At 35.6% G+C, this 24,437-nt stretch overlaps 1 protein-coding gene across 1 annotated transcript in view; it reads right to left on the bottom strand.

The window, feature by feature from the left end:
* LOC124633497 overlaps nucleotides 1–24,204 on the bottom strand; it is a 36,820-nt gene extending 12,616 nt beyond the window's left edge. The window contains exons 1-26 of the mRNA XM_047168737.1: nucleotides 24,171–24,204; nucleotides 23,974–24,077; nucleotides 23,510–23,656; nucleotides 22,932–23,027; nucleotides 22,640–22,771; nucleotides 22,194–22,404; nucleotides 21,453–21,631; nucleotides 20,282–20,359; nucleotides 20,013–20,120; nucleotides 18,864–19,005; nucleotides 17,604–17,746; nucleotides 17,015–17,188; nucleotides 15,008–15,235; nucleotides 14,365–14,466; nucleotides 13,544–13,709; nucleotides 11,583–11,680; nucleotides 10,793–10,884; nucleotides 10,121–10,238; nucleotides 7,307–7,426; nucleotides 6,785–6,883; nucleotides 6,206–6,313; nucleotides 5,345–5,440; nucleotides 5,134–5,222; nucleotides 3,421–3,544; nucleotides 293–487; nucleotides 153–212 (exon numbers count right to left, since the gene is read on the bottom strand). Coding sequence (XP_047024693.1) covers nucleotides 153–212; nucleotides 293–487; nucleotides 3,421–3,544; nucleotides 5,134–5,222; nucleotides 5,345–5,440; nucleotides 6,206–6,313; nucleotides 6,785–6,883; nucleotides 7,307–7,426; nucleotides 10,121–10,238; nucleotides 10,793–10,884; nucleotides 11,583–11,680; nucleotides 13,544–13,709; nucleotides 14,365–14,466; nucleotides 15,008–15,235; nucleotides 17,015–17,188; nucleotides 17,604–17,746; nucleotides 18,864–19,005; nucleotides 20,013–20,120; nucleotides 20,282–20,359; nucleotides 21,453–21,631; nucleotides 22,194–22,404; nucleotides 22,640–22,771; nucleotides 22,932–23,027; nucleotides 23,510–23,656; nucleotides 23,974–24,077; nucleotides 24,171–24,189 — 3,228 coding nt within the window. The 5' untranslated portion in view covers nucleotides 24,190–24,204. The remainder of the gene's footprint in view (nucleotides 1–152; nucleotides 213–292; nucleotides 488–3,420; nucleotides 3,545–5,133; nucleotides 5,223–5,344; nucleotides 5,441–6,205; nucleotides 6,314–6,784; nucleotides 6,884–7,306; nucleotides 7,427–10,120; nucleotides 10,239–10,792; nucleotides 10,885–11,582; nucleotides 11,681–13,543; nucleotides 13,710–14,364; nucleotides 14,467–15,007; nucleotides 15,236–17,014; nucleotides 17,189–17,603; nucleotides 17,747–18,863; nucleotides 19,006–20,012; nucleotides 20,121–20,281; nucleotides 20,360–21,452; nucleotides 21,632–22,193; nucleotides 22,405–22,639; nucleotides 22,772–22,931; nucleotides 23,028–23,509; nucleotides 23,657–23,973; nucleotides 24,078–24,170) is intronic.
* Nucleotides 24,205–24,437: the final 233 nt, after the last annotated feature.

Here is a 24,437-nt window from a genome sequence, read left to right as displayed (position 1 = left end):
ATGTTTACTGGTAGGTATCTATTGATAAAAGGGTCATAACTTACAATTGTCGACTATTTGGGTACGTACAAGAGATACGCCCTTTCAACGTCATGAGTAACGACCGCCTCTTTGCTTACGAAGCTGGGTATCACAGGTATAAAAATACTTACCAAAAGCATTCGATTCAATCTGTACAAATCCATATCTGAATTGTCATTTACTATTCTGAACTGGAATAAAAAGCACCATTATTTACAATTTGATTTTGTTTGATATAAACAAAAGTACCTACAATTTAATGAGCACTCACGACTTCTTCAACCGGGAAGACACTAATGATGTCCATTAAGAAGGAATGGCTCAAATATCGGGACACTGTCAGGAGTGGGTGTGTGACGAGCAAGGATTTCTCATTGTAGTACGCAACATACGCCATTATGACTATGTCTATGTATAAGACGACGTCCGCATAATTGTATAGTCCACTGTGTTTGTGTTGTTTCGTCTGAAAATATTTAAAACTTATTACTTGCCGTCATAAATATGTTCTACAAGTATATTTTAGTACACATACATAGGTTATGTGATTGATACACGTGTACTTTTCTATACGGATACTTGTTCAGTCAGTGGCCAGATATGAGAGTATCCTCAAAACATAATAAATAGCCTTATGGTAGATTTATCTTTATCTATACATATAATAAATCTGTAAAAAAACTGTGTCTGTACATTGAATATATTAAAAAAATAATAATTGGGTGGGGTTTAGAAACAGTAATGGAGCACAAATCCAAAAAAAAAAAATCTGTCTGTATGTCTGTTTGTTTGTACACGCTAATCTTCCGAACTACTGAACGGATTTCAATGATTTTTTCTTTGTTGTATCAGTATTAAGCCTGGTCAACATATAGGCTATAATTTATCTTCGAAACTTGAAGACCTGATGCAGAACTCCAACAGACCAATAAAACTATAAGAGATACAAATATGGTGCCGTGGCAAAAATTATTTCATTTGATGAGCATTTTCAGCTGAGATAATAAATTTTAAGATCTGGAACACCTGATGTGAAACCCCAAGAGCCCAGCTTCTCTGTCCCATATACAGGTATGACGTTTTAGCAAAAGTTGTTCAATTTGATAAGCACTTTCTATTGACTTATACAAATTGAAGATCTAAAACACCTGATGTGGAACTCCAGGGGCCCAGCTAGACTAGCATATAGAGGTATGACGTTTTAGCAAAATTTGTTCAATCTGATAAGCACTCTCTGTTGACTTATAAAAATTGAAGATGTAAAACACCTGATGTGGAACTCCAGGAGCCCTGCTAGACTATATGAAGCATATGAAGATATGACGTTTTAGCAAAAGTGGTTCAATCTGATAAGCACTCTCTATTGACGTATAAACATCGAAGATCTGGAACACCTGATGTGGAACTTCAAGAGCAATACTACACTTGAAATGTATAGATATGAATGTTATGAAATAGGTATGGTGAATCAAAAAAAGTAATTAGTCCTTCTTTTAGATAACCCTAAAATAATGGACACGCATTTTTCTTTTCTTTCTCTCACAAACAAATAATAACGAAGATACAACAACGCTTGAATTTCGTGTTAAGTCACTGCTTAGTACAAATTTTACATACCTAGATGTGGCGTCACGAGCCCCCACTCTCTAACTTTGTTGCGTTATATCTCATTATTATTTTGTATGTCTCTTCCAGACCTCGGGACTACAGAGTTCCGAATTTTTGGGAGGCAAACGTGGGGCCGAAGCTAACACGCTGAAGCCCTTTTGAGACAACTTTAATGAAATGGTGACACAAAACCGACGATTATCCCTTTATACACTATAGAAATGAACCCAAGGACAATCCCCGGTGGACGTCGTTAAAAAAAAGACAATCCCCGGTTCTGTGCTAAACTATTGCTAACTATGGAGGAAAACTAATTGGGCTATTGTGATGGGATGTTAGTGGATGACAACGTATTAGGTACATGTAAAAACGGCAGGTGAAGACTCGCCACCTCACTTACTGGGCCCCGGGAACCAGTCACTGAATAGCAACAAGAGGGCAACAGGAACATGAGCGGCTGAAGGGTGAGGATACCTCGGCGGACTTTAAACGCAGATTACGCGCTCCCTGTGCTTACCATGAGGCACCTACCCTCCGAGCAGGGCTACTAATCCTGCTCTAGCGACTCTACTTTGGACGGCCAAGCCAAGCCAGAGGCGTGAGACCTACTCCCGTCATGGTTCATTCCGACCGGCCGGAGATGGGGGTCAGTATACACTCCCTGGAGATTTCAGAATATATAGCCCCGCGGGGTCGCTACTCCCCGTCATCAGCCTCAGATGTCCTGCGGTGCCTATATCTCATTATTATTGTCGTTATTATCTCAAGAGCCTTTGTCCCAATTATGTTAGGGTCGACTTCCAGTCACGATGCAACTGAGTACCAGTGTTTTACAAGGAGCGACTGCCTATCTGACCTCCACAACCCGGTTACCCGCTCAACCGAACACCCCTTGGTAAGACTTACTGGCTTCTGACTACCCATAATGACTGCCAAGAATGTTCAATGACAGTCGGAACCTACAGTTTAACATCCCCTCCAAATAACGGTCATTGGTATCCAAAATATACGTAGAAAGTACATACGAACTTAGAAAAGTTGCATTGGCAGGCACTTGCCAGACCTGGAATCAAAGACGCACGCTCATACTTGAGAGATTGGTTCTCTACCCACTAAACCACCACGAATTCCACTAAGTCACCACGACTTTATCATCTATTTAATGTTTTTTGACGTAATAATACGTGTAATATTTTTGCCACACACAACTTAAATGCGGACTAATTAGAATCACTACTTTTATCCCTATGGTCACGTCTATTGCGACTATTCAGATCTTTGATTTTGCTGACCCCGTAGTCGCTGGCATAAGGGACAGGATCCGCGTATGAAGTCGCGGGCAGAAGCTAGTCAAACATATGTATAAGTGGATTTCTCAGAAATCAAATAATATGCACGGTGGCGAGTTTTCCCTTCTTGGGCTAGTTATGAACACCTCATTGGACACCGAGAGCGATGTCTCTAGAGAATACTCGAATCGGTTCGTGCTTTACGCAAGTTTCCAATAATGTACTAAAAACTAGGAGCACTCGCGACACTATTCATAGAACTAACTCACATCTCTCTTCGTCTCAGTGTAATGCCGGCTACTGACCTTCAGTTTGAACAGTTTTAACTATGCAGTTTTCATCATCACCATCATAGTTTACTTGTATTTAAAATACATTGTCAGTTCAACAGTACAGCTGTCAGTTTTGCGCACGTACGAATAATTTTAACAGAACAGTTCGACACTACAGTCAAAACTGTAGATCTGCAGCCAGCATAAAACAATAAAACATAGCAACTTACAGCAATATCGTACGGTACAGTGAATATGTAGAACAAGGCGACTACGAAGCGCACGCCACACCAGAACTTTAAGAACATTCCATGGGGAGTAATGCATCCCGGCATGAAGATATACCTGAGGTGTCTGGAAACACGAGTTATCAGATCCCGGCGACGGGAATACACACATGAATCATATTTTTAAATTGTGTTACTGCAGCTAAAATAAGTTACGTTTATGCAAGTGTTTAGGGAAGTTCTGTGCCACAGACTCACAATTTTTTTAGACAAGGACAACACATATGAAAAAAATTATTCATATTATTTAAAATTACTCTTTTACAGTAAGGCAAAAACGCATTCAAAATCAAAAATCATTTATTGAAAGTAGGCTGGCCGCAGCAATGGACGCTTTAAGCTCTTGTCACAGTGATAAAAGTATCTGTCGTGAGAGGCCGTAGCACTCAGATCACCTTTGATTACTGTTGGTGCAATAGGTATATATGTCACCGTAAGATTACAAACATCGTTAGATTACAATCTATCTCGAGAGATTGTAAACTGTCGAATTATTGTGAACCGTAACATCTGATTGCAATTTAACGCATTATTTTTCGCTATATTATAATCTATCGATGTAAAGCGGTCAAATTGTCAACTGGCGTAGAACGGAATGCATCTTGCGCGCTGATTGGTAGAACGTAATGTGCCCCCGCCGCTCCGGCATTCGCCATTTTGTTTGTTTATTTCGTTTGTTGTCGATTGTGTAAACAACAACTGTGTTTTCGTGATTATAAATTGATTTCCTGTTGAAAATAACTTATATCTTTAGAATTAGTTATATAAAAGTGTTGAGGATGTAAAATTTATCTGTGATTAACCAAAGAAAAGCAGTTTGAACGATAAACCAACAAATTAGTGTTAGTTTCCGAACATAACCTAAATTACATTAATTTCTCGTGTTTTAATATTTGTATATGCACGGCTGGTCGTGATTGGTCGATCTTACAAAAAGACTGACCAATCAGGGAGAGCTTTCGGACAGTTGACAATTTGACAATTTCTCATCGATAGATTATAATATAGCGAAAAATAATGCGTTAAATTGCAATCAGATGTTACGGTTCACAATAATTCGACAGTTTACAATCTCTCGAGATAGATTGTAATCTAACGATGTTTGTAATCTTACGGTGACATACATAGAGGTACATATCCATTGGTGCAATGTGTTCCTTGTGATTGGCTTTTGTTTTCCAAAATCCCACACAAAGCGAAAATTGGTTTGTGTAATATTACTCTTTTATAAAAACAATACTCCTGTTACATTCCGCGAACCTTACTTTTTACGCATGAACGGAGCTTATTCACACAACGTGATATAAATGTTAAGCTTTTATAGGTAAGCCATAACCACGCGAATAAATGAGGCAATTTGTTATGGGTGTGTTTCCAAGGTAAGACATTATAGTTTCGTATCAAAATAACATTCTTCACAGAATGGAATATAAAGGTACTTCTTCTTACGAAGTAGAGATTTTCTTCAAAATTTCTTCTCAACTAACAATAGCTTCTTAATTAAATTTTAAAATTGTTAAGATCTTTTCAATTAATAATGAATTGTTCCCAATAAAGCTTGTTATAAGAAGTACGTCTGTTGTGAACGAAACAGCATTGTTCTTGAATAATAGGGCTAATTAATGTTATAAATTGTAGCACAAAAGCCTTGCATACCTCAGTACGCCTAACTTGTCGAATGTCTTCACGTAGTGGGCCCTCGCTTCTCTACCTGTGAGTACTACGAAACTTTCCTTTATCTCTTGCTGCAAAACGATGTATTTACTAATAAAACTATTACTGTAACTTAGTTGATGGGATACCTATCGGCTACAGTTAAGGTGGTACTCCTTCGTAAAACGATCTCATAATATGCAAGACAACTTACTGCAATCCTGTTAGTTTTGACATCAATTCGACCAGTTAGAGGCTTTGCGTCTTCAAATGCCACAGCCTTGGCTTTTACTTCAGGATCTTCCAAAACCTGTTGAAAGTACAACATTATATAGAATGTTAATACATATAATAGTAAATTTTAATAGTGCGTTCATTAACGCAGTATTATAGTGATGTTCTACAATTTGATGACACAAATTCCGATAGCTGCACCGCAATTAAATTAAAACCGCCAATTCAATTGCACCACAAACATGAGTAGTAATGATGTTCGAAACCGTTTACGTAACACCTATCCCGGATTTTCTCAGCTAAAATTAAATTTCAAAATATTGACTAACATGAAATAAATTTACGTTTACCCAAATATAGGAATACGTTTACGAATAGATGCAAAAGAAAATCGAGTGGGCGAGTAATCGATGAGGAAAATCAAATTGCAAACGTTAAATGAGTTTGCACTGAAATCGTACTCGGTGTGAGGGGATTTTAAAATATCGTAGTTGTAATATACTGCGACTGTAATCGGTTCATGTTGTTTGGGTAAAAGTAAGTCTAATTTTTGGAAAATTTCCTTACATAGTTTTACGACTTACTAATCTGGTGTTGTTCTACTGCTTCCAAGTAAATTCTCTGTTGTGTAATGTTATGGCTAGAACACACATTTACCCACACACTCACACTCACACACCCACACGCATACATACACACAAAGGTCTCATAAACAGTAATACATAAAATAAAATCAAAACCATTGTAGAACAACACCAGACCAGACACAAATACATCAGACACAGCCACGGCCGCACAAAGGTTCTCATCTGTTGTGTGCGATATTAAATGCATGAATCACCGTGATAATGGGGTGACTAATGTCTGGGAACGTGCCCCAGCACTGCACCAGCGCACTGTATTCCACATGCAGTAATATGCAGTTTGTCGACGTCACCACCGTGTATACCTGGACAAATTATAGTTTGGGTAATGTTAATGAAGGCTATAAAACAAAGGTAATGTTGCATTGTAGGTATCTCCTCTAAATGTATGCTTTTAAAACTTATGTAATACTACTCTTTCTAGGGACATTGAAAAGGTTAATCATTATAGTACGATAGTATCGTGATGGTAATGATTAAATAAACATAAGAAAGCCAATTTTCAACTGTTTTATTTCTCCACTACACTCGTGAACTTTACACTGAAAACCCACAATAATCCTTTGGAGATCATTAAACAATAATTACGAGTACAGCTTTTAATAATGCAGATGGAATATTGGTTTGTGAAATAATATTATTTCATGTAAGTAGAAATCACACAATGATTTCGTTTATTATTATCAGAAATAAAACTCAATCCTCGATTCCAAGATAATGCTGCAATAATGAAATACTGTACTGAGAATACGAATTTATGAAGAAATAGTACTTACCTTTGGTAACCCGAATAACATTTCCACAACGCCAAAATGTGTGCCAGGACCTATCGTCATATGTCTTTTGCCAAGATTGTTTAGCAAATTACAGTGACCCTGTATGTAACAAAATGTTATTTAGAGAATGATTAATACTTAAAACTTGTATGGACTCAAAAAATATTATTAAAATAAATATTCATAAAGGCTAGACTTCGAAATTAAATCTCAGTCACGCCTACAACTTAATTCATTTACAGGTTAATATTTGTTTGAATAAAACTGCCAGCCTTAAGCTTATTAAAATATTTCAAAAGATATTTTATTTGAAAAAATGCTTTAGAAACCTAACTATTTTAATATTAATTGTGAAAGCCACGAGTTACTAATTGCGTGACTCGATATTTTATAAAAGATTCTGATCTTGCTGTTTAAGACAGTCAATTCAGACCGAATGGCTGAAATCACAGCGTCAGATCAAGCTTGGGTTTAAAACCAAAAATAATGTTTAAAAATAAGGTTATTATAAAATATACATACTTTTTGCAAGATATACATATCCCGGCCGATATCGGCAGCATGTTGCACGACCTCATTATCAGGCAGTACCAGTTTCCTCGTATTGCTCGCCACGGTTTGAAGAAAGTCCCTGTTGTGCACCTAGCGACAGAATTAAATGCTCTACATCCGTCTTGGATGTTCTGTTTAATACGACTCGCTTTTGTTCACAGTTTTAATCAAGATGAAGATGGTTGATGAGTTAGTAGATAGGAAAAGTAGGTAAATACACTTCTGGACACATCTATTGGCCCACTTTAGAGTTTAGGTTTTGATAGCCCCTACCGAAATATGATTGCTAGATTGAACAAAAACTGTTGATGCAGTTTTAAACCTGATACATTTTACCTTCTTTTTCAATCGTATTGTTTTAAATTTGAATTCAGAATACCATACAACATGGAGCTACGCCTAACAAGTCGGATATGCGCCTTGTTAAATTTGCAATTGGCAATTGATTTTTTTATTAAAAACATGTTTTATAAAATAAAGGTTTAATTTAATACCGCGTGTTGCCTCCATGGGCATCTACAAGAGCTCTCATACGATTAGGTACAGAGTTTATCAACCGCTCTATGAAATTTTGAGGGTTCATCTCCCATTCCTCTTCTATGGCAGTTTTAGACTCCTGCATCGTCTGGGCAACTGGCTGACAAGCCCTAACACGTCTTTTTAGCTCGTCCCACATGTGCTCAACGGGGTTCATGTCTGGGCTTCTGGCTGGCCAGTCCATAACTGTGATGTTCACATCCCGAAGATATTCCTTGACGATGCCGGCCGCATGGGCTCTTGCATTATAAATCATAAAAAGGAAATTTGGGCCCACATAGTCGGCGTATGGTATCACGTGAGGTCCTAAGCACTCACGAATGTACCTTTCAGCATTTAATGTTGGCAGCCGTGGTCCTGTTACAACCTGAAGTTGTATTTTGCCGCTCGCGGATATACCGCCCCAGACAGTCCATGAGCCACCGCCATAAGCAACCCTCTCTTCAAAGCAGCATTGTGCGAAATGCTCTCCCTTACGTCGGTAGACCTTCTTCCTTCCATCATTGCCATGTAACACAATTTTAGACTCATCAGAAAAGAGTACAAGGCTCCAATCTTGCTGTGTCCAATTTAAATGACTGCGTGCGAAATGAAGGCGCGCTGTTCGGTGGGCTCGCGTTAGTTTGGGCCCATTAGCTGACTTGTGTGGTACCATATCGCGTACTTTCAACCTTCTCCGAACAGTTCGAGCACTCACAGATACTCCGTGGAAGTCGCGAAGTTGGTTTTGTATCTCAATGGAGGAAAGGTGACGATTTCTCAAGCTGTTCGTCACGATGAATCGATCCTGCCTTTCAGTTGTGACCCGAGATCGTGGCCTTCCTTGGCAACGAACAAAGCCGCCAGTCTCTAGGTACCTCCGAAAAACATTTCGGACCGCAGATCGACTTAAATTAAGTTGAGCACTCACGTTTCTTTGGCTGTGTCCGGCCTGAATAAGTGCCACAGCTTGGACGGTGACTTCAGGTGAAGTATCCATAGATTATTGATAGAACCTCGTCTTAATGTTAAGAATAAGTAATGTTTGTTGCAAAACCAAAGATATCAATCACTTTTTCAAGAATTAAATCCAAGTAAACCAATAAAACAAAGTTTTCTTAGTATTCGATTGTTTGATATCAACAAACAGGTTCCAAATTGTCTTTTGTTTCTTTAAATTCTGTGTTCGAAATTCAAAAAAAGACTATTGAATGAAATTGTGAATGTGCCAGGTTCAAAACTGCATAATAACTTTTTGCTCGACCTAATATAAAATTTTGGCTAGGACCAAACGAAACTGAAAATACAAGGTGGGCCAATAGATGTGTCCAGAAGTGTACATTTTTTATAGTCGTTCTTTATTTATTTGCGTGGTAGGATGATTCAATGGCCAGTGGAAAGCTATAGATGAAGCTATGTCTCACGCCTAAGTCCTTGATATCTTCATAATGAATTCCATATCACTAAGTTCAGTAGTTTTCTCGTATAAACGGTCACATCATAATACTATAGCCAATACTTCAGTAAATAGGTCTCGTGAGAGATATGAATAGTAAATAGCCCATGAAAAATAACTGGTAACCCCGATGTATTCTACATACATACACATATAATACTGTAGGGAGAAAATATTTAGTTTGTTTTATTCAATAGTTTTACAAAATGATCTTATTATAGGGAAATATTAAAACTAAGTATCAAAATATTCATCCGCATCGCTGTCAGCTGGGATCGTGCCCAAAAGGCTGGCTGCATTGCCACGCTGGATGGCAATGCATATCCTTTGACCGAAGTATAGGCCAGCCCTTTGGTCACGAGTGAGTTATACTGTAGGTGATTTAAATGAGAACCTCAGATGGTTCTCTGAGGATTAACTCGGTTGTTATTGTTTTACGGCTCTAGTTTACGGATGGCTAGTAGTTCTAAGAAATAGATAAGATCGAAGTTCTCAAAGCACGATTGTATTGCGCTTCTGAGATATTCCCAGTGGCTTCTAACCTGAGATTAAGTGCTATTTCAGGAACTGTTGAAAGATAAGCTGATGAAATTGGGAATGGATCATGGAGAAAAATACAATTAAGAAATATGAATTTGTGCCAGTTATTCACCAAAGATGCTAAATATAGAAATGTATTATAGTTGAATATAAAAGTTCTTAACGTAACCTTTGCTTTTAGAGGTACAATCCAGATCATTGCGTTTATACAGCAAATATTTAAGATTGAATTGAGGATGGGACTTTCTGTAATACATTGAGGACCCACATACCCGGAAAAGTGGGCAGAAACGCAAAGTTTCCACCATTTCTATCGACAGTACTTCTTGTTGGATGTTTGTGGACATATCCTCGAATATTTCTTCAGTAGATACAGCACGATTGTAATACCTGTTGTAAAAGTGGTATTTTCTCATCTTGTAAATAATACATTTGTATTAGATTAGTTGAGAATATGCAGTATATACGTATGCAGATGCAAGGACAACAGGTGGACCCTTCTCACTACAAACTGGAATGGTCCAAAAGGCAAAAGAAGAGTTGGAAGACCTAAAAAGCGATGGGCCGATGACATAGCTGGGACTGTGGGGCCCAGTTGGCAGACTGTTGCCCTCAATATAGAAAAATGGAAGAAGATGGAGGAGGACTATACCCAAATGGGATCCATTTTTTAAAATCAAAAATTAAAACAAATAATAATTAACATGTAAATGATATAAATAATGTAAAGAAATGGAAATAAAAAGGCTTTAAATATAAATATAGTTGAGAATATGCAAAATGAACCAACCCATGTATGGAAAAAAAATGTATAAAAACCTCTTAAAATATACCTTGTCATATAAGTTAAGTTCCTCTTTACAATATAAGTTAAGTATAAAGGTTCTCCTTATGTAACAAAATAGTTTTTTAGACATAAGTTTCTCAAATAAACCCCCGCTTACCATTGCACACAGAAGAACTTTTTCACTCGCGCTTTGATTTTTCCACTAACGTGATTTACGGAGAGGAAATAAAACAACTCCCTCATGGATTCCTACGAAAGATGGATGCGAGTAATAAATAAAGCGAAGGAAAATATTTAGCTCGTAACATTATAATGAAGGTGGAAGAGTTTGTCATATAGGTTACACTAAAAAGAGTTTTTATAGCTGAAAGGTAAATAATAAAGTAGAAAATGTAGATTGTTCGGCGAACCCGTTTGATGGGGCTGGAAATATGAATAGGTAATATTCTTTGACACCAGCATGTAGTATTTACACAGTAAAGCCAACTACGAAGGAACCCTGTCTGATTAAAATAAGCTGTATAATAAAAATAGGTACTATAGGTCTTATTACCAACGAATTGCTCAATGCTCAGCCCAATATTTAAACAACAATAAAAAAATCCGGGTCATTGGACAGTTCAAATACAATTCCTATCATTCGGATTCATTGATTTAGAAGATTCCAATATTGCTCTTGTTTTTCGACACTGATTAAAATTTACGGTTAGTGACTACCTAAAAAAATGTTTCTTTTATTAACAATTTCGAATACCACAATATTGTTTTAATTAAAATTCATTAGGAGAGATCGTTCTAAATTCCGAAGGAACAATTGGAACAATATCGAAGCAACCTTAATCACGTTTTAATCATTAATTATCATTACACTGGCGATCGGTATTTGCACGTGAAAAGTAGGTACCTAATTAGATTCCAAGGTTTTGAATTTAATAAACATTGCGTACCTTAAACTTCAACTTTCTCTGTGTCGCCAACAAGTAAGAACTGCAAATCTTTGCAGTATAGTAAACGACCAGATATGATCCCAGTACGAAAATCATTACTGTCTGAAACAATATTTCGGTTCTTAAAAGTTAGTCGTTATTAAAGACTGAATTCCACCAAAATAGTGTGCAGCATATTTATTGTAAGAATATATTTTTTTTTTATAATTTTAATTTCTTTTGGCATAATTAGTTAAATAAAGTGTCGTGTATTATTTTGTCTAATTTACTTATCTCTCAACAGTTTTATATACTAACCTTTTTTTATTTGACATTAGGTAAAGTTATTTAAATAAATAATTAACGCGTATGATATATCTTATTACGTAGGACATAAAAGTACGCATGTAGTTTATATTAGGTAGACTGGCGGTTCAGTAGCTACGTATAAAATTTGCATGTCTATAAAAGTGTCGCCACTTTATATCGCTAGCGGGGAGTCGGTTATCATGATACTCTCAGGATACATTTAGAATTTATAATTAAAATGCGTGGGCTTGCCGCGGTTACCCGCCATAACTCCGACTTCATGTTTTATTTAAATTATGAACGTATAAAAACGCATCAGTACTAATCCGGGTGTGAATAAATTAGGGTTTAGTACACGCGTGTCCATACTTATTGTCCAGAGATATGGCATATGTGACGGGGGAAATAATTTCTAACAATGAAAAGGGTAACATTTTATATACCTATAAATTGTAACTGTAGTATAAGCGAGACTGAAACGAAATAGGCAAATATTCTTAATTTTCATCCTAATGTTGTAGTACCTGCTTTGGTACGTTGTAAAAAATAAAATTCATGAGTAACAAAACACAATAACAATAAACCAATACGGTCAATATCTCGTAAATCTTACATGAGCGAAACCACAGGAAAAACATAGGCCTACTATAAATTGAACCCAACACCCCATAAAACTTTTTCTGCATTGAACAAAATTTCTCAGAAAAATATATGGTTATGGTGCCAGAGTTAATGGGAAACATACGTGGGATGAAATATGAAGTGTTTTTGTATGAACGTTCTTATTTTAACGATAGATTTCACTTGTTTTGAAGAGATCTGGATTACTTGGACTAACATGTTGATAGATGTAAAAAAAAAAAGTTTTATTGTTTTGTTTTATCCTGTAATTAAAAGAATGTGGTCATAACATTTTTATAAACGAATCTCGGAAGAAATATTTTCTCCAATCTGTTGAAAAGTAGCTTACATCATCTCTCAGGATCTTGGCTATGTATTTACACGATTTCATTTAAATCATTCCGTAGTTTCGGCGTGAAAGCTCGGCAGCCACATTAAGTAATTTCACAATTATAATATTAGTAAGGTTTAGTCTAAAACGTAATCATTAATTGCCGATACAATCTCATCTAACTGCAGAGCTATTGGAAACCACATATTATATGTTATATAGTACTTGTATATAGGTTTGTATCACAAGGTTCGTGTTGCACTTCTAGGTAGTAAGCAATGCGAGATACGTAAGCTGTTGGAGTGGAAATTCCCATTACTAATCGGTACATGGCCCATATCTGGATTACTTGTAAGACCCCTACTAACGTACGCAATCGGATTTGCACTTTCCTTATACCTGTGGGGTATTAATAGAGTAAGATTTTATACAAGATTTACGTTTTAAATATAAGAGGTAAATCTTCGACAACCTATTTATAAATATTTGATCTTGTATTAATATGTTAATGATTTTGTCTGAACTGTTTTATATTTTTTTTTTGTTTTTGCTGAGGCGTTTGTCCCGCTATTTCTTCTTCGCAGCAAAAACGCATGGTAAGTGGTGATTGAAGAGCGGGCATTTTTGGGGGCTGTCTTTTGCAAACTTGACCTTCAAAAAGTGATGATTTTCAGCCTACCTTGAATAAATGACTTCTTAACTGTATCTTTTATTTTATTACTTACAATTAAAAGATCCTCTTCTCCGGGTGCAACTTCAGAACTTCCGAAGCCAGTGAACACAGAAGTTCCGAACAAAAACGACGTTTTCATAGGACTCTCGTGACGGGCTTCATTCGTCATGAACACCTTCGTCTCCCAGTATATCAGTTGGGACATCCACGTGTTCTGTTAAGGGAAAATGTACTTTATGTACATCATCATAAGGTGTGTAATTCTAGATTGTACTCTACAGGACATAGCCCCTTTGACTGTGAGGTATATCGTATATAGCCTGGTCTGCAGCTTCTTACTTTAAAATTATGTGTATAGTATATATCTGGGTAAGCAAAATAACTCATTTATTGTATTTAAACCTTTAGGCTTAATAGTTAAATAACTAACTAATTAACAAATCCCACGTATACCCGGTCTCATTGAGTTATTAAATGATATTATGTAATTTAATGGTGCACTACAACAATCAAATACAATAATGCATGAAATATTAAAGTATTATGCGTCATCAGTTTATGAAATATTTCCAATTACATTTGTTGAATTCTTTATAAGTGAAATATGAAAACTGCTGTGATGCCTACGAAGCTTAACATATTTTTGAGGTCTACCACCAAGATTAGGTATTCTATAGGTAATTATGTTAGGAAGTTCCTCGAAAATCACCTTACCATTTCATCTCACTGGAGACAATCAGAAACTTTGGCTACTGTCAGTGATAAACGTTAATCCCTCCGAGTAAAGCCAGCTTACTGCAGTTTTCTTAAATATTACTTATTTCCTTTCTCTTTAAGCAAAATATGTACTTAACATAATAAAAAATTACCTCACGACACAATTTCCTAGGACAGGCGAATAGGTACAGAAGACATCCTGACCAGTACGAAAATATAATGAAAATCAAGCCAAATTTTATCAGGATCAGCAACTGAAAAAACATTGAACATCGTTTAATATTTTTACCTGCGAAGGGTACAGTTAGTGACACAAGTCGTAGAACATTTTGATTTCAATAAAATTATTTGACCATTCTGATAAATGGAAAATTAAAAATAATTTATTATTTTGTTTAATGTACCTAATTAACTTTATTTTGTGATTTACGCAGCTAACTGTACTTGAAAGTAACTATGTTGTGGTGTGCCCTATCATCATCATCATCATCTCAGCCATAGGACGTCCACTGCTGAACATAGGCCTCCCCCTTTGATCTCCACAGATAGGTGTGCCCTATATGAACGAATAATGCATCGTCTCGCTTCGGACATGATATTGGAGACCAACGGAGTTCGTTTTCAAAGAGAATATTAAGGTGGCATCTACGTTTAATATTAATTATATTATTACTTTTGTACACTAGTTTTTAGTGAAGTAAGATCAAAACACATTGCCAGGATTTACCCGGCAATATTTTTTACGTGTAAACTATTTCATCCAGAATACCAAAAATATGTTAAGTAAATAAATACCTTGACGTGACTCTCAAAGCTTTGAGCCCATTTATTCAGGTAGTCCCATAGATGCCAAACTTGCAGTATAGGAAAGAGCAAGGCTACTTGACCGGCCACCGTCTCCCCCTGAGGGTCCAAGGTGTCCGTGAATATAGACACAGGGAACACTGATATTATATCCAAGTAGAAACCAAATGATGCCATTTTCATTTCAGCTATTTCTTTAACTGTCTCTTTTCTTTTATTCTGTTAACAAAGGAATACTAATATTTTAACGAGAAAGTAACTCTCAGTCTGTCTGTTAGTCTTACACACCACAAGTATTGAACCGATTTAAGTCATAAGTCTGAAAAAGGACATAGGCTGCTTTTTGTCCGGGTGCAGGATATTGTTTCCTAGGCACGCGATTGGAATCGCGGGGAACTACTATAGTTCGGCCATTCAGAGAATGCGTTCCTGACACGTCGCGATTGAACTGACGACGTAACTTTGCAATGGCGTTGCAGTTACGATAAAAATATTTTTGCTGGTTGTTTACCGTTTTAACAATTGAGGAGCATTAAAACAACATTATTATATCAATAATCAATGAATGTTATTACGTCGTCAGTTCAATCGCGACGTGTCAGGAACGCATTCTCTGAATGGCCGAACTATAGTATTTCAACAGTTTTGAGACAAAAGAACATGACGGTTCCACGTGCATTTGACATTATTTGAGAAGGCGTGACATTAATAAGGTCTCCAAATATTACTGTAATAAAGGTATCGTTTACAGGCTTTCCCATTACACCATAGAACTACCTATAACACGAATTGTGAATCAAACCTCACAATGTCATTAATTGATTTGAATTAACCGTGTTCACGCAAACCGCCTTTTGTACGGTTCGATCCAATCAAGCTGAGCTCTTTGTACGCCGCAATAATAACTACAATAGTGTACTGGGCCTTTATATGCTACAGTTTATAGTATGTCTGTGTTAGCTACCTGTGTGCGTAACACTTGTTATATATTCTTATTAGTTGTTGTTGGGAAAGTAAATGTGGGTACCTATACTTAATACTGTGTGTAGGTTTTGTCCTTAATTTCAACAACAGTCAACAGTAACTTATAAGTTATAGCAATCATTACGAATCATTCATCATACAAATCATTGGCACTAGTTTCTTGATGAGCTCAAGAATAAAATATGTAGCCTAGTAATAAAATACTCTTCATAAGTTCTCTAAGTACCGGTATGTTGTCTAACTTTTTGAAAGTAAAATATCACAATTTTACTTAACAACGCACCAATTACATAAAACACGACATTTTGTCATCCTACCTAATTGTGTCTTCTTTTATATTTTAGACCAATTACTTAGAAACTAAAGCTGGACATTCTGAGTTTTCCCGTAACACGCACGTGTTTCAAATGGCATTTAATGTTAACCACGTGCCCAGAGGCGTCTCGAATGTTTATCGTGGGCGGCCCTAACCGCAGGACAAACAACTTATGAACTGGTCTATTTTGTAACAAGCATTCACAAAAATTATTATTTAATTTTTGTTGAAGGCCTGTGGTGTTCTTTTGTTATTTTTATGTTTATGATCGTTTATTCTATTGTTTTAGTGGCTTTATGCTATTTATTTTATATCTTCGTTGTGAAATGAGATGAATGCGGAAACTCCTTTATGTCTAATTTAATGTAATATTCTAAGCTGTCCTTAAATAGCCTGTATTCTCATAAGCTTTCAATAAAACCAAAAGCAGCAAGAGGCGGTGTCGATTCTTTATTTCAATTTATCAAATCTTGCAATCTCCAAGCATTTAAAAAAAGAGTTAGTTTCCGAAGAAACAGGATGATCATACAATGAAAATCCCGTCCCAGGTATGCTGGAAAAGATTTCTTAGAAATAAGCTTTAACTTTATTTGTATTTTTTGTTCTACGTGTGTGTACGTTGACTTTTGACTTTGACTTTGACTTTGTATAAAAATCATAAATAACGAAAAAAACCTTAAAATCATAGCCTGACTTACCTTTTCAGAAGTGGCAGTAGTAAGCTGTATATAAATGTTCAACAGCAACCCAGCGACCACTATAGTCGAGAGCACAGTCTCAGCATCCGATTGATAATTCTGTAGTGCCGAGAAAGGCGTCATGAAACATACGTACAGCACCATTGCGAAATGTGCCACGTCGAACATGCGAGTCTGAAATGTTATTCAATTTGCTTTGTAGATGTTGTGGCACTTTAGTTTATTGAAGTGTTTATTCGTATGAATACAAGGAATATGTCGATTAAAATGGCATATCAACAACTTAGAATTTAAACCGCATAATTGTAAAGAACTTGACATTTCAGGAAAAAAAAACAAGGGTTTGCATAGTGCGATTTTTTTTTCCTAGAGATGCAATTAAAAAAACCCAAATAAAAGCACGAAATTTTCACTCCAAGATGACGAAATATGAGTACAACAATATCCTCGTTTTAATTTCACACTTACAATGATAGGTCATTACAGTCAAAATATTCTTAATGTCTAACAATATAAACAAAAACTTTCACATCAAACTATTATTCTCTATTTTACTGCTGCATACAATATCTTGAGACTTTATACTAACGAAGTCAGTGTCGGGGATCAGTATCCAAGGGAAGTTGGATGTAAGACAAATATGAGGCGCATCTATCGTGGTAACGTTTCTGGACATTTGATATAGCTCCAAGTATTCCGACGTGAATTTTGGCTGACGTTCGTTGTTCTCGTCTAAACAACAAATTTCTGTACTGTAGTGTACATGCTACGATAAAGGACTACGCAGGCTACGCCGTAGCAGCGTAGTACGAAGCTACGCTTATGTTGTAGCCGATCAGTTTGGCACTGTTTTGTTGTAAAGAAAGGACAATGGGCACAAATATATGGGACCTGGTATACCCCACCAATAGGAATGTCATATATATCATTGGATAGGCCTTTTTATGTAGGACAAGATTTACTATGACAGCTTTGCTGAAATGTTTGTCCGTTCTGAGATATAGATCAAAAACTGTGCTAAAGTTAGAACTAAGTAATCTATTGATACCTCAAGTTTTTAAAGGAAAATCTAAGTACTAATAACTTTAAGTCTTGTAAGTACTACTGTGCCCGTTAGGATCCATAATTGTTACTATTATGTAGCATTTCAACCTTTTATTGTACCAACTGGATGTTGGGCGTAGTGAGAAACCGCACCAATAGGAAAGTCATACATATCATTGGATAGGTCTTTTTAACTGGTACAACATTTACTATGACAGCTTTGTTCTATTGTTTGTCCGTTCTGAGATATAGATAACAAACAATCTTAAAACTGATGCTAATCAATACTGTAATCTGATTTTCTTTCATATACAAGACTTACACTTAGTAGTTCTTAGATTTTCCTTTAAAAACTTGAGTTATCAATAGATTACTTAGTTCTAACTTTTGCACAGTTTTTGATCTATGTCTCAGAACGGACAAACATTTCAGCAAAGCTGTCATAGTAAATATTGTTCTACACAAAAAGGCCTATCCAATGATATATATGACATTGCTATTGGTTGGGTATACCAATCTGCCCATTGTCCTTTAGTTTTAGTTTATCACTTTATGTTTTTATATTATTAGTTTCATCATCAGCCTTTTTATCGTCCCACTGCAGGGTATGGATTTAGCATTATCAGTTCGCAACATAATATATTTTTTTGTACTTTGATTTGATTAGTTCTTATTTTGAAGCAAACCATTAAATAAATCCAAACACACACTAACTCTGCATAACCAATTGAAAACCCCTCGTACAACATCACCATCGCCAACACTATAAATTATACTTGTAACAATCAAATTAGAACTCTATTACCTCTATAATACATGTGAGAATCGTCTACAAACGTGGGGTCCTCTTCTTCAATGCCGGCTAACCTGTCTTTAAGCACTTTCATGGGCCGGTAGCGGGTTCGAATGAGTCTCGAGTCACCTTGGTCGTAATTCTCTATTGCCTCCTAGAGAAATGTTAAAGTGAACTAAGCATTGTTAATGTAGGTTTATTTTTTTAAGACAGGTTTGGATAAAAAGGACATACTTTTAAATCGTGTTATTAAATGAGCTAAGCTATGTAACTGTATCTTATCTACGTTTTCTTTATGACGAGTTTGGATAAAAAGGACATGCTTTTATAAATGTTTTGAGTAAACATATGCACAGCAAAATATGTTAAAAACTAAGCAAGTATTTTTTGGTGATATTGTTCAATCAACAAACGAACGTATATTTGTTTTGTGGACTATTATAGCCTGCCGGAGCTGCGGGTTGTTCGAAAGAGATACCGCGGCCCTGGCACATAAAAGGCCTATGACGGAACACGACGGTTTTTAGTCAGTAAGAGTCTGACACTCCCTCACCGCTGCTAACCCACAGCGGGAGGGGTCATTTGATGATTTTTGACGTCGTTAAAAAAAAAGGATTATTATAGCAATATTTTTTTACTGACAATATTTATTGATTTTTATTGAGATGTAAATAGAAACCGCTCGAGAATAATTTCTCCTTAATACTCATAAACACGTTTAAATTACATATTACTATTACACAAGTCCTTTGTCCTTTTGATCAACAAGCTTATTAAATACCTGTTAGCTAAAATTATTAATTATGTTATTCAAGGGACAAAAAGTTTTAGTGATATTGTTAAATGTTGAAGTTACATCTAGTTTATTATTCCAGTGAAATTCAGGTGGGCCCCGAACAAACCGGTGCGGCTGAAACTAAAACCTACGGTTCAAACTCAAAATGAAAATTCCAAACTGTTTAAAATAGCGTAGATTTTTTGTAGGTAGTAACTAAATTACATAATGTTATGTTACACTGAAAAAATAAACTAATTGATAAACTAATCGTATGAATGAGTATGTGTAGGTATGGGTTTTGAGAAAATACATGTTAATTAAGTTTTTGTGTAATTTGAAATAGTGAGGAACAGTATTATATGTGAGTCAAGTATTTATTTTACCTGTCTTGTTCTCGAGCTGTTGAGTCTATCGCCAATTTTCTTGCGTATGAGTTCAAACATGCAGGGATGCTCCGCGATAACTCGCATGAAGTCGGTTCTTTTTAAAACCTGTGAAATTGAAAATGATGGTTATGAGTTGAAAGCACTACAAATTAGCCACTATCAATATATTAGCACTAATAATGATTTTTCTTTCATAAAATCTATACTTAACACTATCATTATTAATCATCGGAGATACATAATACATATTTTGTATTATTTTTTACCTGTAGCTCAACATAAGTAGCCGCCTTTACTGTAACTTTGGATGGGATTGAGTAGAACAAGCTTAACTCGCCAAGCACCTGAAAATATGACGACTTAACATCTAATCTTTATAAAAGTAAGTATACCTTCATTACTCATTACTAATTGGAATTAAAAAATATCTCAGTAAACAGCCCTAAAATAAATCGACGTCCTATAATCACTGCACAATAAACGCACACAATTAAATATTTTTATAAGGACAAATCAGTTTGCCAGTGTCTTCCCGACATTCAGACTCCTAATGACAACTAAGTGCATGTAATAAAACGTACGTCTAACTGGTCCCAAAGTTACGAGTATTCGTAAATCGCGGTCGTTTCCTTTATAGTTCCCGCAGTCCCACAATCTCGACCTCGGCTCACTTAAGTGTAGTTGTAAGTTCAAGCCTACATACTGAACAGACAATTTGATTTAAGTTTCAAACCACGATTAGTATTGTAGTAGTTAATTACTGCTTCTATGCTAAAACACATGAAGTCGCTTATAAGGCCGTAATCATTTGGCATTCAAAAATGTGTATATGGTCATGGTCGATAAAATACATAGCACATATCTATCACTTCTGCTGAGTAACTACTACTCGCTTCAAATAATTATGATGGATTATCCATATAAAATAATTTAATTGCTTTATTAATATATCCTCATGAACATAAATTACAAAACGTTGCTCATTATCCGTAATAATCATAATCAAATCGTTATTAAGTACGTTTACTATACGTAATTCAATTTAATTCAGAATATTACGGAATTATTATTACAAACACAATGGAAACCCGATATTGAAAGTAAATTATCTCCTGTACGAAATTTCAATATGAAATAAGCTATTATTTTTTCTTTGTTACCGTTTTATTACCTTAATGTATTTCCGTATTTATAAATGTAGGTAACAAAATGATATTTTCCTACAATTCTACAAAGACATAGTACATGTTCAACGGAGGACACGAGGAAAAAATAAAAAAAGTAATAAAAAGGCTCGTAATATCTCTTCAATTTAAATACTACAATACAAGTTTCTCGCTACGCTCGCCGTCCCTATGATAAGCGTATCATTGTCCTTTTAAACTGCACCTACTCGTGTGGGTAAATAAAATTATACAATAATATTGGAATACTCACAGTTCCGTCTTTAAAGGCAATCATGGGACTCTCATCATCTTCATCGGACAACATTTCAATGACGCCTCGCTTGATACATATCATGCCACTCTTCACAACACCCTGACTCCAAATATGCTGCCCAGCCAAGTACAACTCATGGCGCATCAATAGGGATATCTGACGCATAAACGATTCCTCTAAAAATAGTAACAAATACTTTTAATACCATTGAAATCGAAAAACGAGACGAGGATTTAAAGCCCATGAATTTAATAGGATTCTCATTCGAAATTTCCACGGAATTTCGACGATAAAGGGAATTTTACAATGAATTAATCCGATCAGAATACAAACACTTTTTTCCTGCTATTGCATGATAAGCAGAAAAGATGAGCTAATGGAACCGCAATATTCATCAATCAACTTCAATGAAACTACAAATGACGTCCGTATGAAGTAAGTTTGCACAAAACTATCTACCTAAAATCTTCGAGCTCTTCAGAGAACGTTACTTCAGAGATATTCCACTTAAAACCCAAACAATAGATGATTAACAAACTTTAATAAAATGTGCACGAAGCAGCTCTTAATTAACGAAAACTTCCTTTCAATACAATATCATTATACTCAAAAAGCCTCAAAGTAAACGCCCACTCCGTTTTTAGGAAGTTCGACAGAAATTACAAAGGTATTGAATTCAGCGCAAACTTCGCAGCTCCCATTATAAAGTTAGTGTAGCATACTATACATTGAACTAACTAGTCTCTCTAAATAGCATGGAGTTATGGAAATTCCCGACGTTAATGTCGAAGATTAGTTCCATCTGTAATGGCAGAGGCAGTTTCTGTAGGTGTTGCGATGTCAGTATCCCGGCCTTCATCTTCCACAGTTGGAGCTTATAGTTCTTGCATTGATCTACGAGCCAAGATGGCGCCCTGCTGAACTTTAGGTAGTTTATCATGTGATGGTACTGAAAACAAACCGATCGGTTATTCATTACCTAGTTAATTTCCAACAATTATTCATAAGGATTAAAAACTGTACAATCTGATCATGAATATTCATACCGGGTTATTGTTAAATAAATTATGAATTTTCAACCGTAATCACATGTGCATTTGTTATTTATACTTTTTGGTTATGTTGGCAAAGTATTAAGCTTTTATATGGTTTGGATTTGGAAAATGATTTTAAAAGTACATTACATTGTCCACAAAGTTGGATCTTCTTGTTTTTTCTATGACCAGTTCCCAGGCGAGAGTGCCAATAAAACGATATCGGAAGAACACATAGCCGACGAGCATCAGGCTTGACGTCAACCACTTTTGTAAGCTCGACTATAAAAATGGTGAATAAAATCAGTGACCCGTAATAACTATTTTCTAATAGTCTGGATGTATGCTACACTCAACTGCTCTATTCAACTAGAAAAGTCTGAGGTGAATAAAATAATTGGTTGATAAAACCGTCAAATAGAAAAGGAGAAACTAAACTCACCATAGGAAAAGAATCTCCGAATACCACATTGAAGAAACGACAAGTACAATAGTACCAACTTGTCCTGTAACTGTTAATACATAATTTTATAAGAACCTTTTTACATTATACAATTTACAATAGAGAATGTTAAGTTCAATGAAGGGTTTTTTTAACCGGTTGCAAAAGAGGTCACGGTTATATTTTCTTGGTGTTACCGTTATCTGCATCCTCTAAACAAATCACATAATCATAATTAATGGCTCAGCAGATATTGCGGTAATGTTCTAAATCGGAAACGAGACCCGGAATCGTAAAAACTGGAAAAATGCGCTCATTTTCTCGTTATTTTTTAATTCTGTGATTATAAAGGACTGGCATTTCGCGGTATTAAGGAAACTGCTTCACCTTTTGATACAAAATGGGACAGAATTGTCTCTTAACTGCGTTATCTACACTTACAATATCATCCAGTTCTCTTCAGTCACACAACAATAATAATTAAAAACACTATTGGTTTGGATGTCAACCAGTCATTAAAAAACCTTAAAATACGGGAAAAATATTTACTAGTCAAACTTGAGGTTCCTTGACTGCACGTGCGGAGGATATCCCAGATTGTACCAAGTGTGTTCCATTTCTGGCGGGCGATGTAACGAGTACCACATGCAAGTACTCGCATGAAGTACTAATGCCGTTACCAGGAATTGTTCGCAGAAGAACAGAAACCGCCGGGATTTACGCATCTGGTTACAAAAATCGTTACCATTAATAGTATTATAATGTTCTTTATTTATTAATATCAATAGTTACAGTTTCATAGTAAGTTAGCATGAAATACAATAAAGCATTCGTTGTGTTTAAATAAATCGGGTAGCATAGCATTCGTAAAATATATTTACAATCGGATGACAAATAACGCAGTAAATTCAAAAAGATTGAAAATGGTGGTTTTTTACGCTTCAATGATAATATTGGTAATGAAATATACTAAAATAACTACAACATGTTTTGGTGACTCCTGGATTTGTAGAAAAATTACACCTCATCATTTAATACTTACATGTTCATTAATTTCTTGAAAGTAGATAAATAGTCTGTAAATTCTTCCTATTGCTAACCACCTTCCAAATAATATAACGGATTCGAAGCCAGGTCTTTTTCCAACTAAAATATAAAAAAACGTTATTATGACACTATTAACACACACAAGTTATAGCCAGCAATTTTACAGAATATAGTTACATAGAATATACTTACATATCAGATTATAAGGCATAATTGATATTATATCATAAGCCAAGAAGAAAGAGTTCCTCCGATAAACTCGAACATGTAATCGAACCAGTGACCAATGCTTGTGAAGTAGATGAACCAATATATCGAAAGTAAAAAACAATTCTGCAATATACACGGACAACTGCAGGAATATCCAGTGTCCTTCCAAGTAGTACACTAATAGGAAATAAAGTAAATACTTGTACACTATTAATATAAGGATGAAGGCCTGAAACAAGAATAATATTT

This window comes from Helicoverpa zea, chromosome 9, assembly GCF_022581195.2.
Source record: "Helicoverpa zea isolate HzStark_Cry1AcR chromosome 9, ilHelZeax1.1, whole genome shotgun sequence".
Taxonomy (NCBI): domain Eukaryota; kingdom Metazoa; phylum Arthropoda; class Insecta; order Lepidoptera; family Noctuidae; genus Helicoverpa; species Helicoverpa zea.
This window is presented reverse-complemented; position numbering and strand designations above follow the sequence as displayed.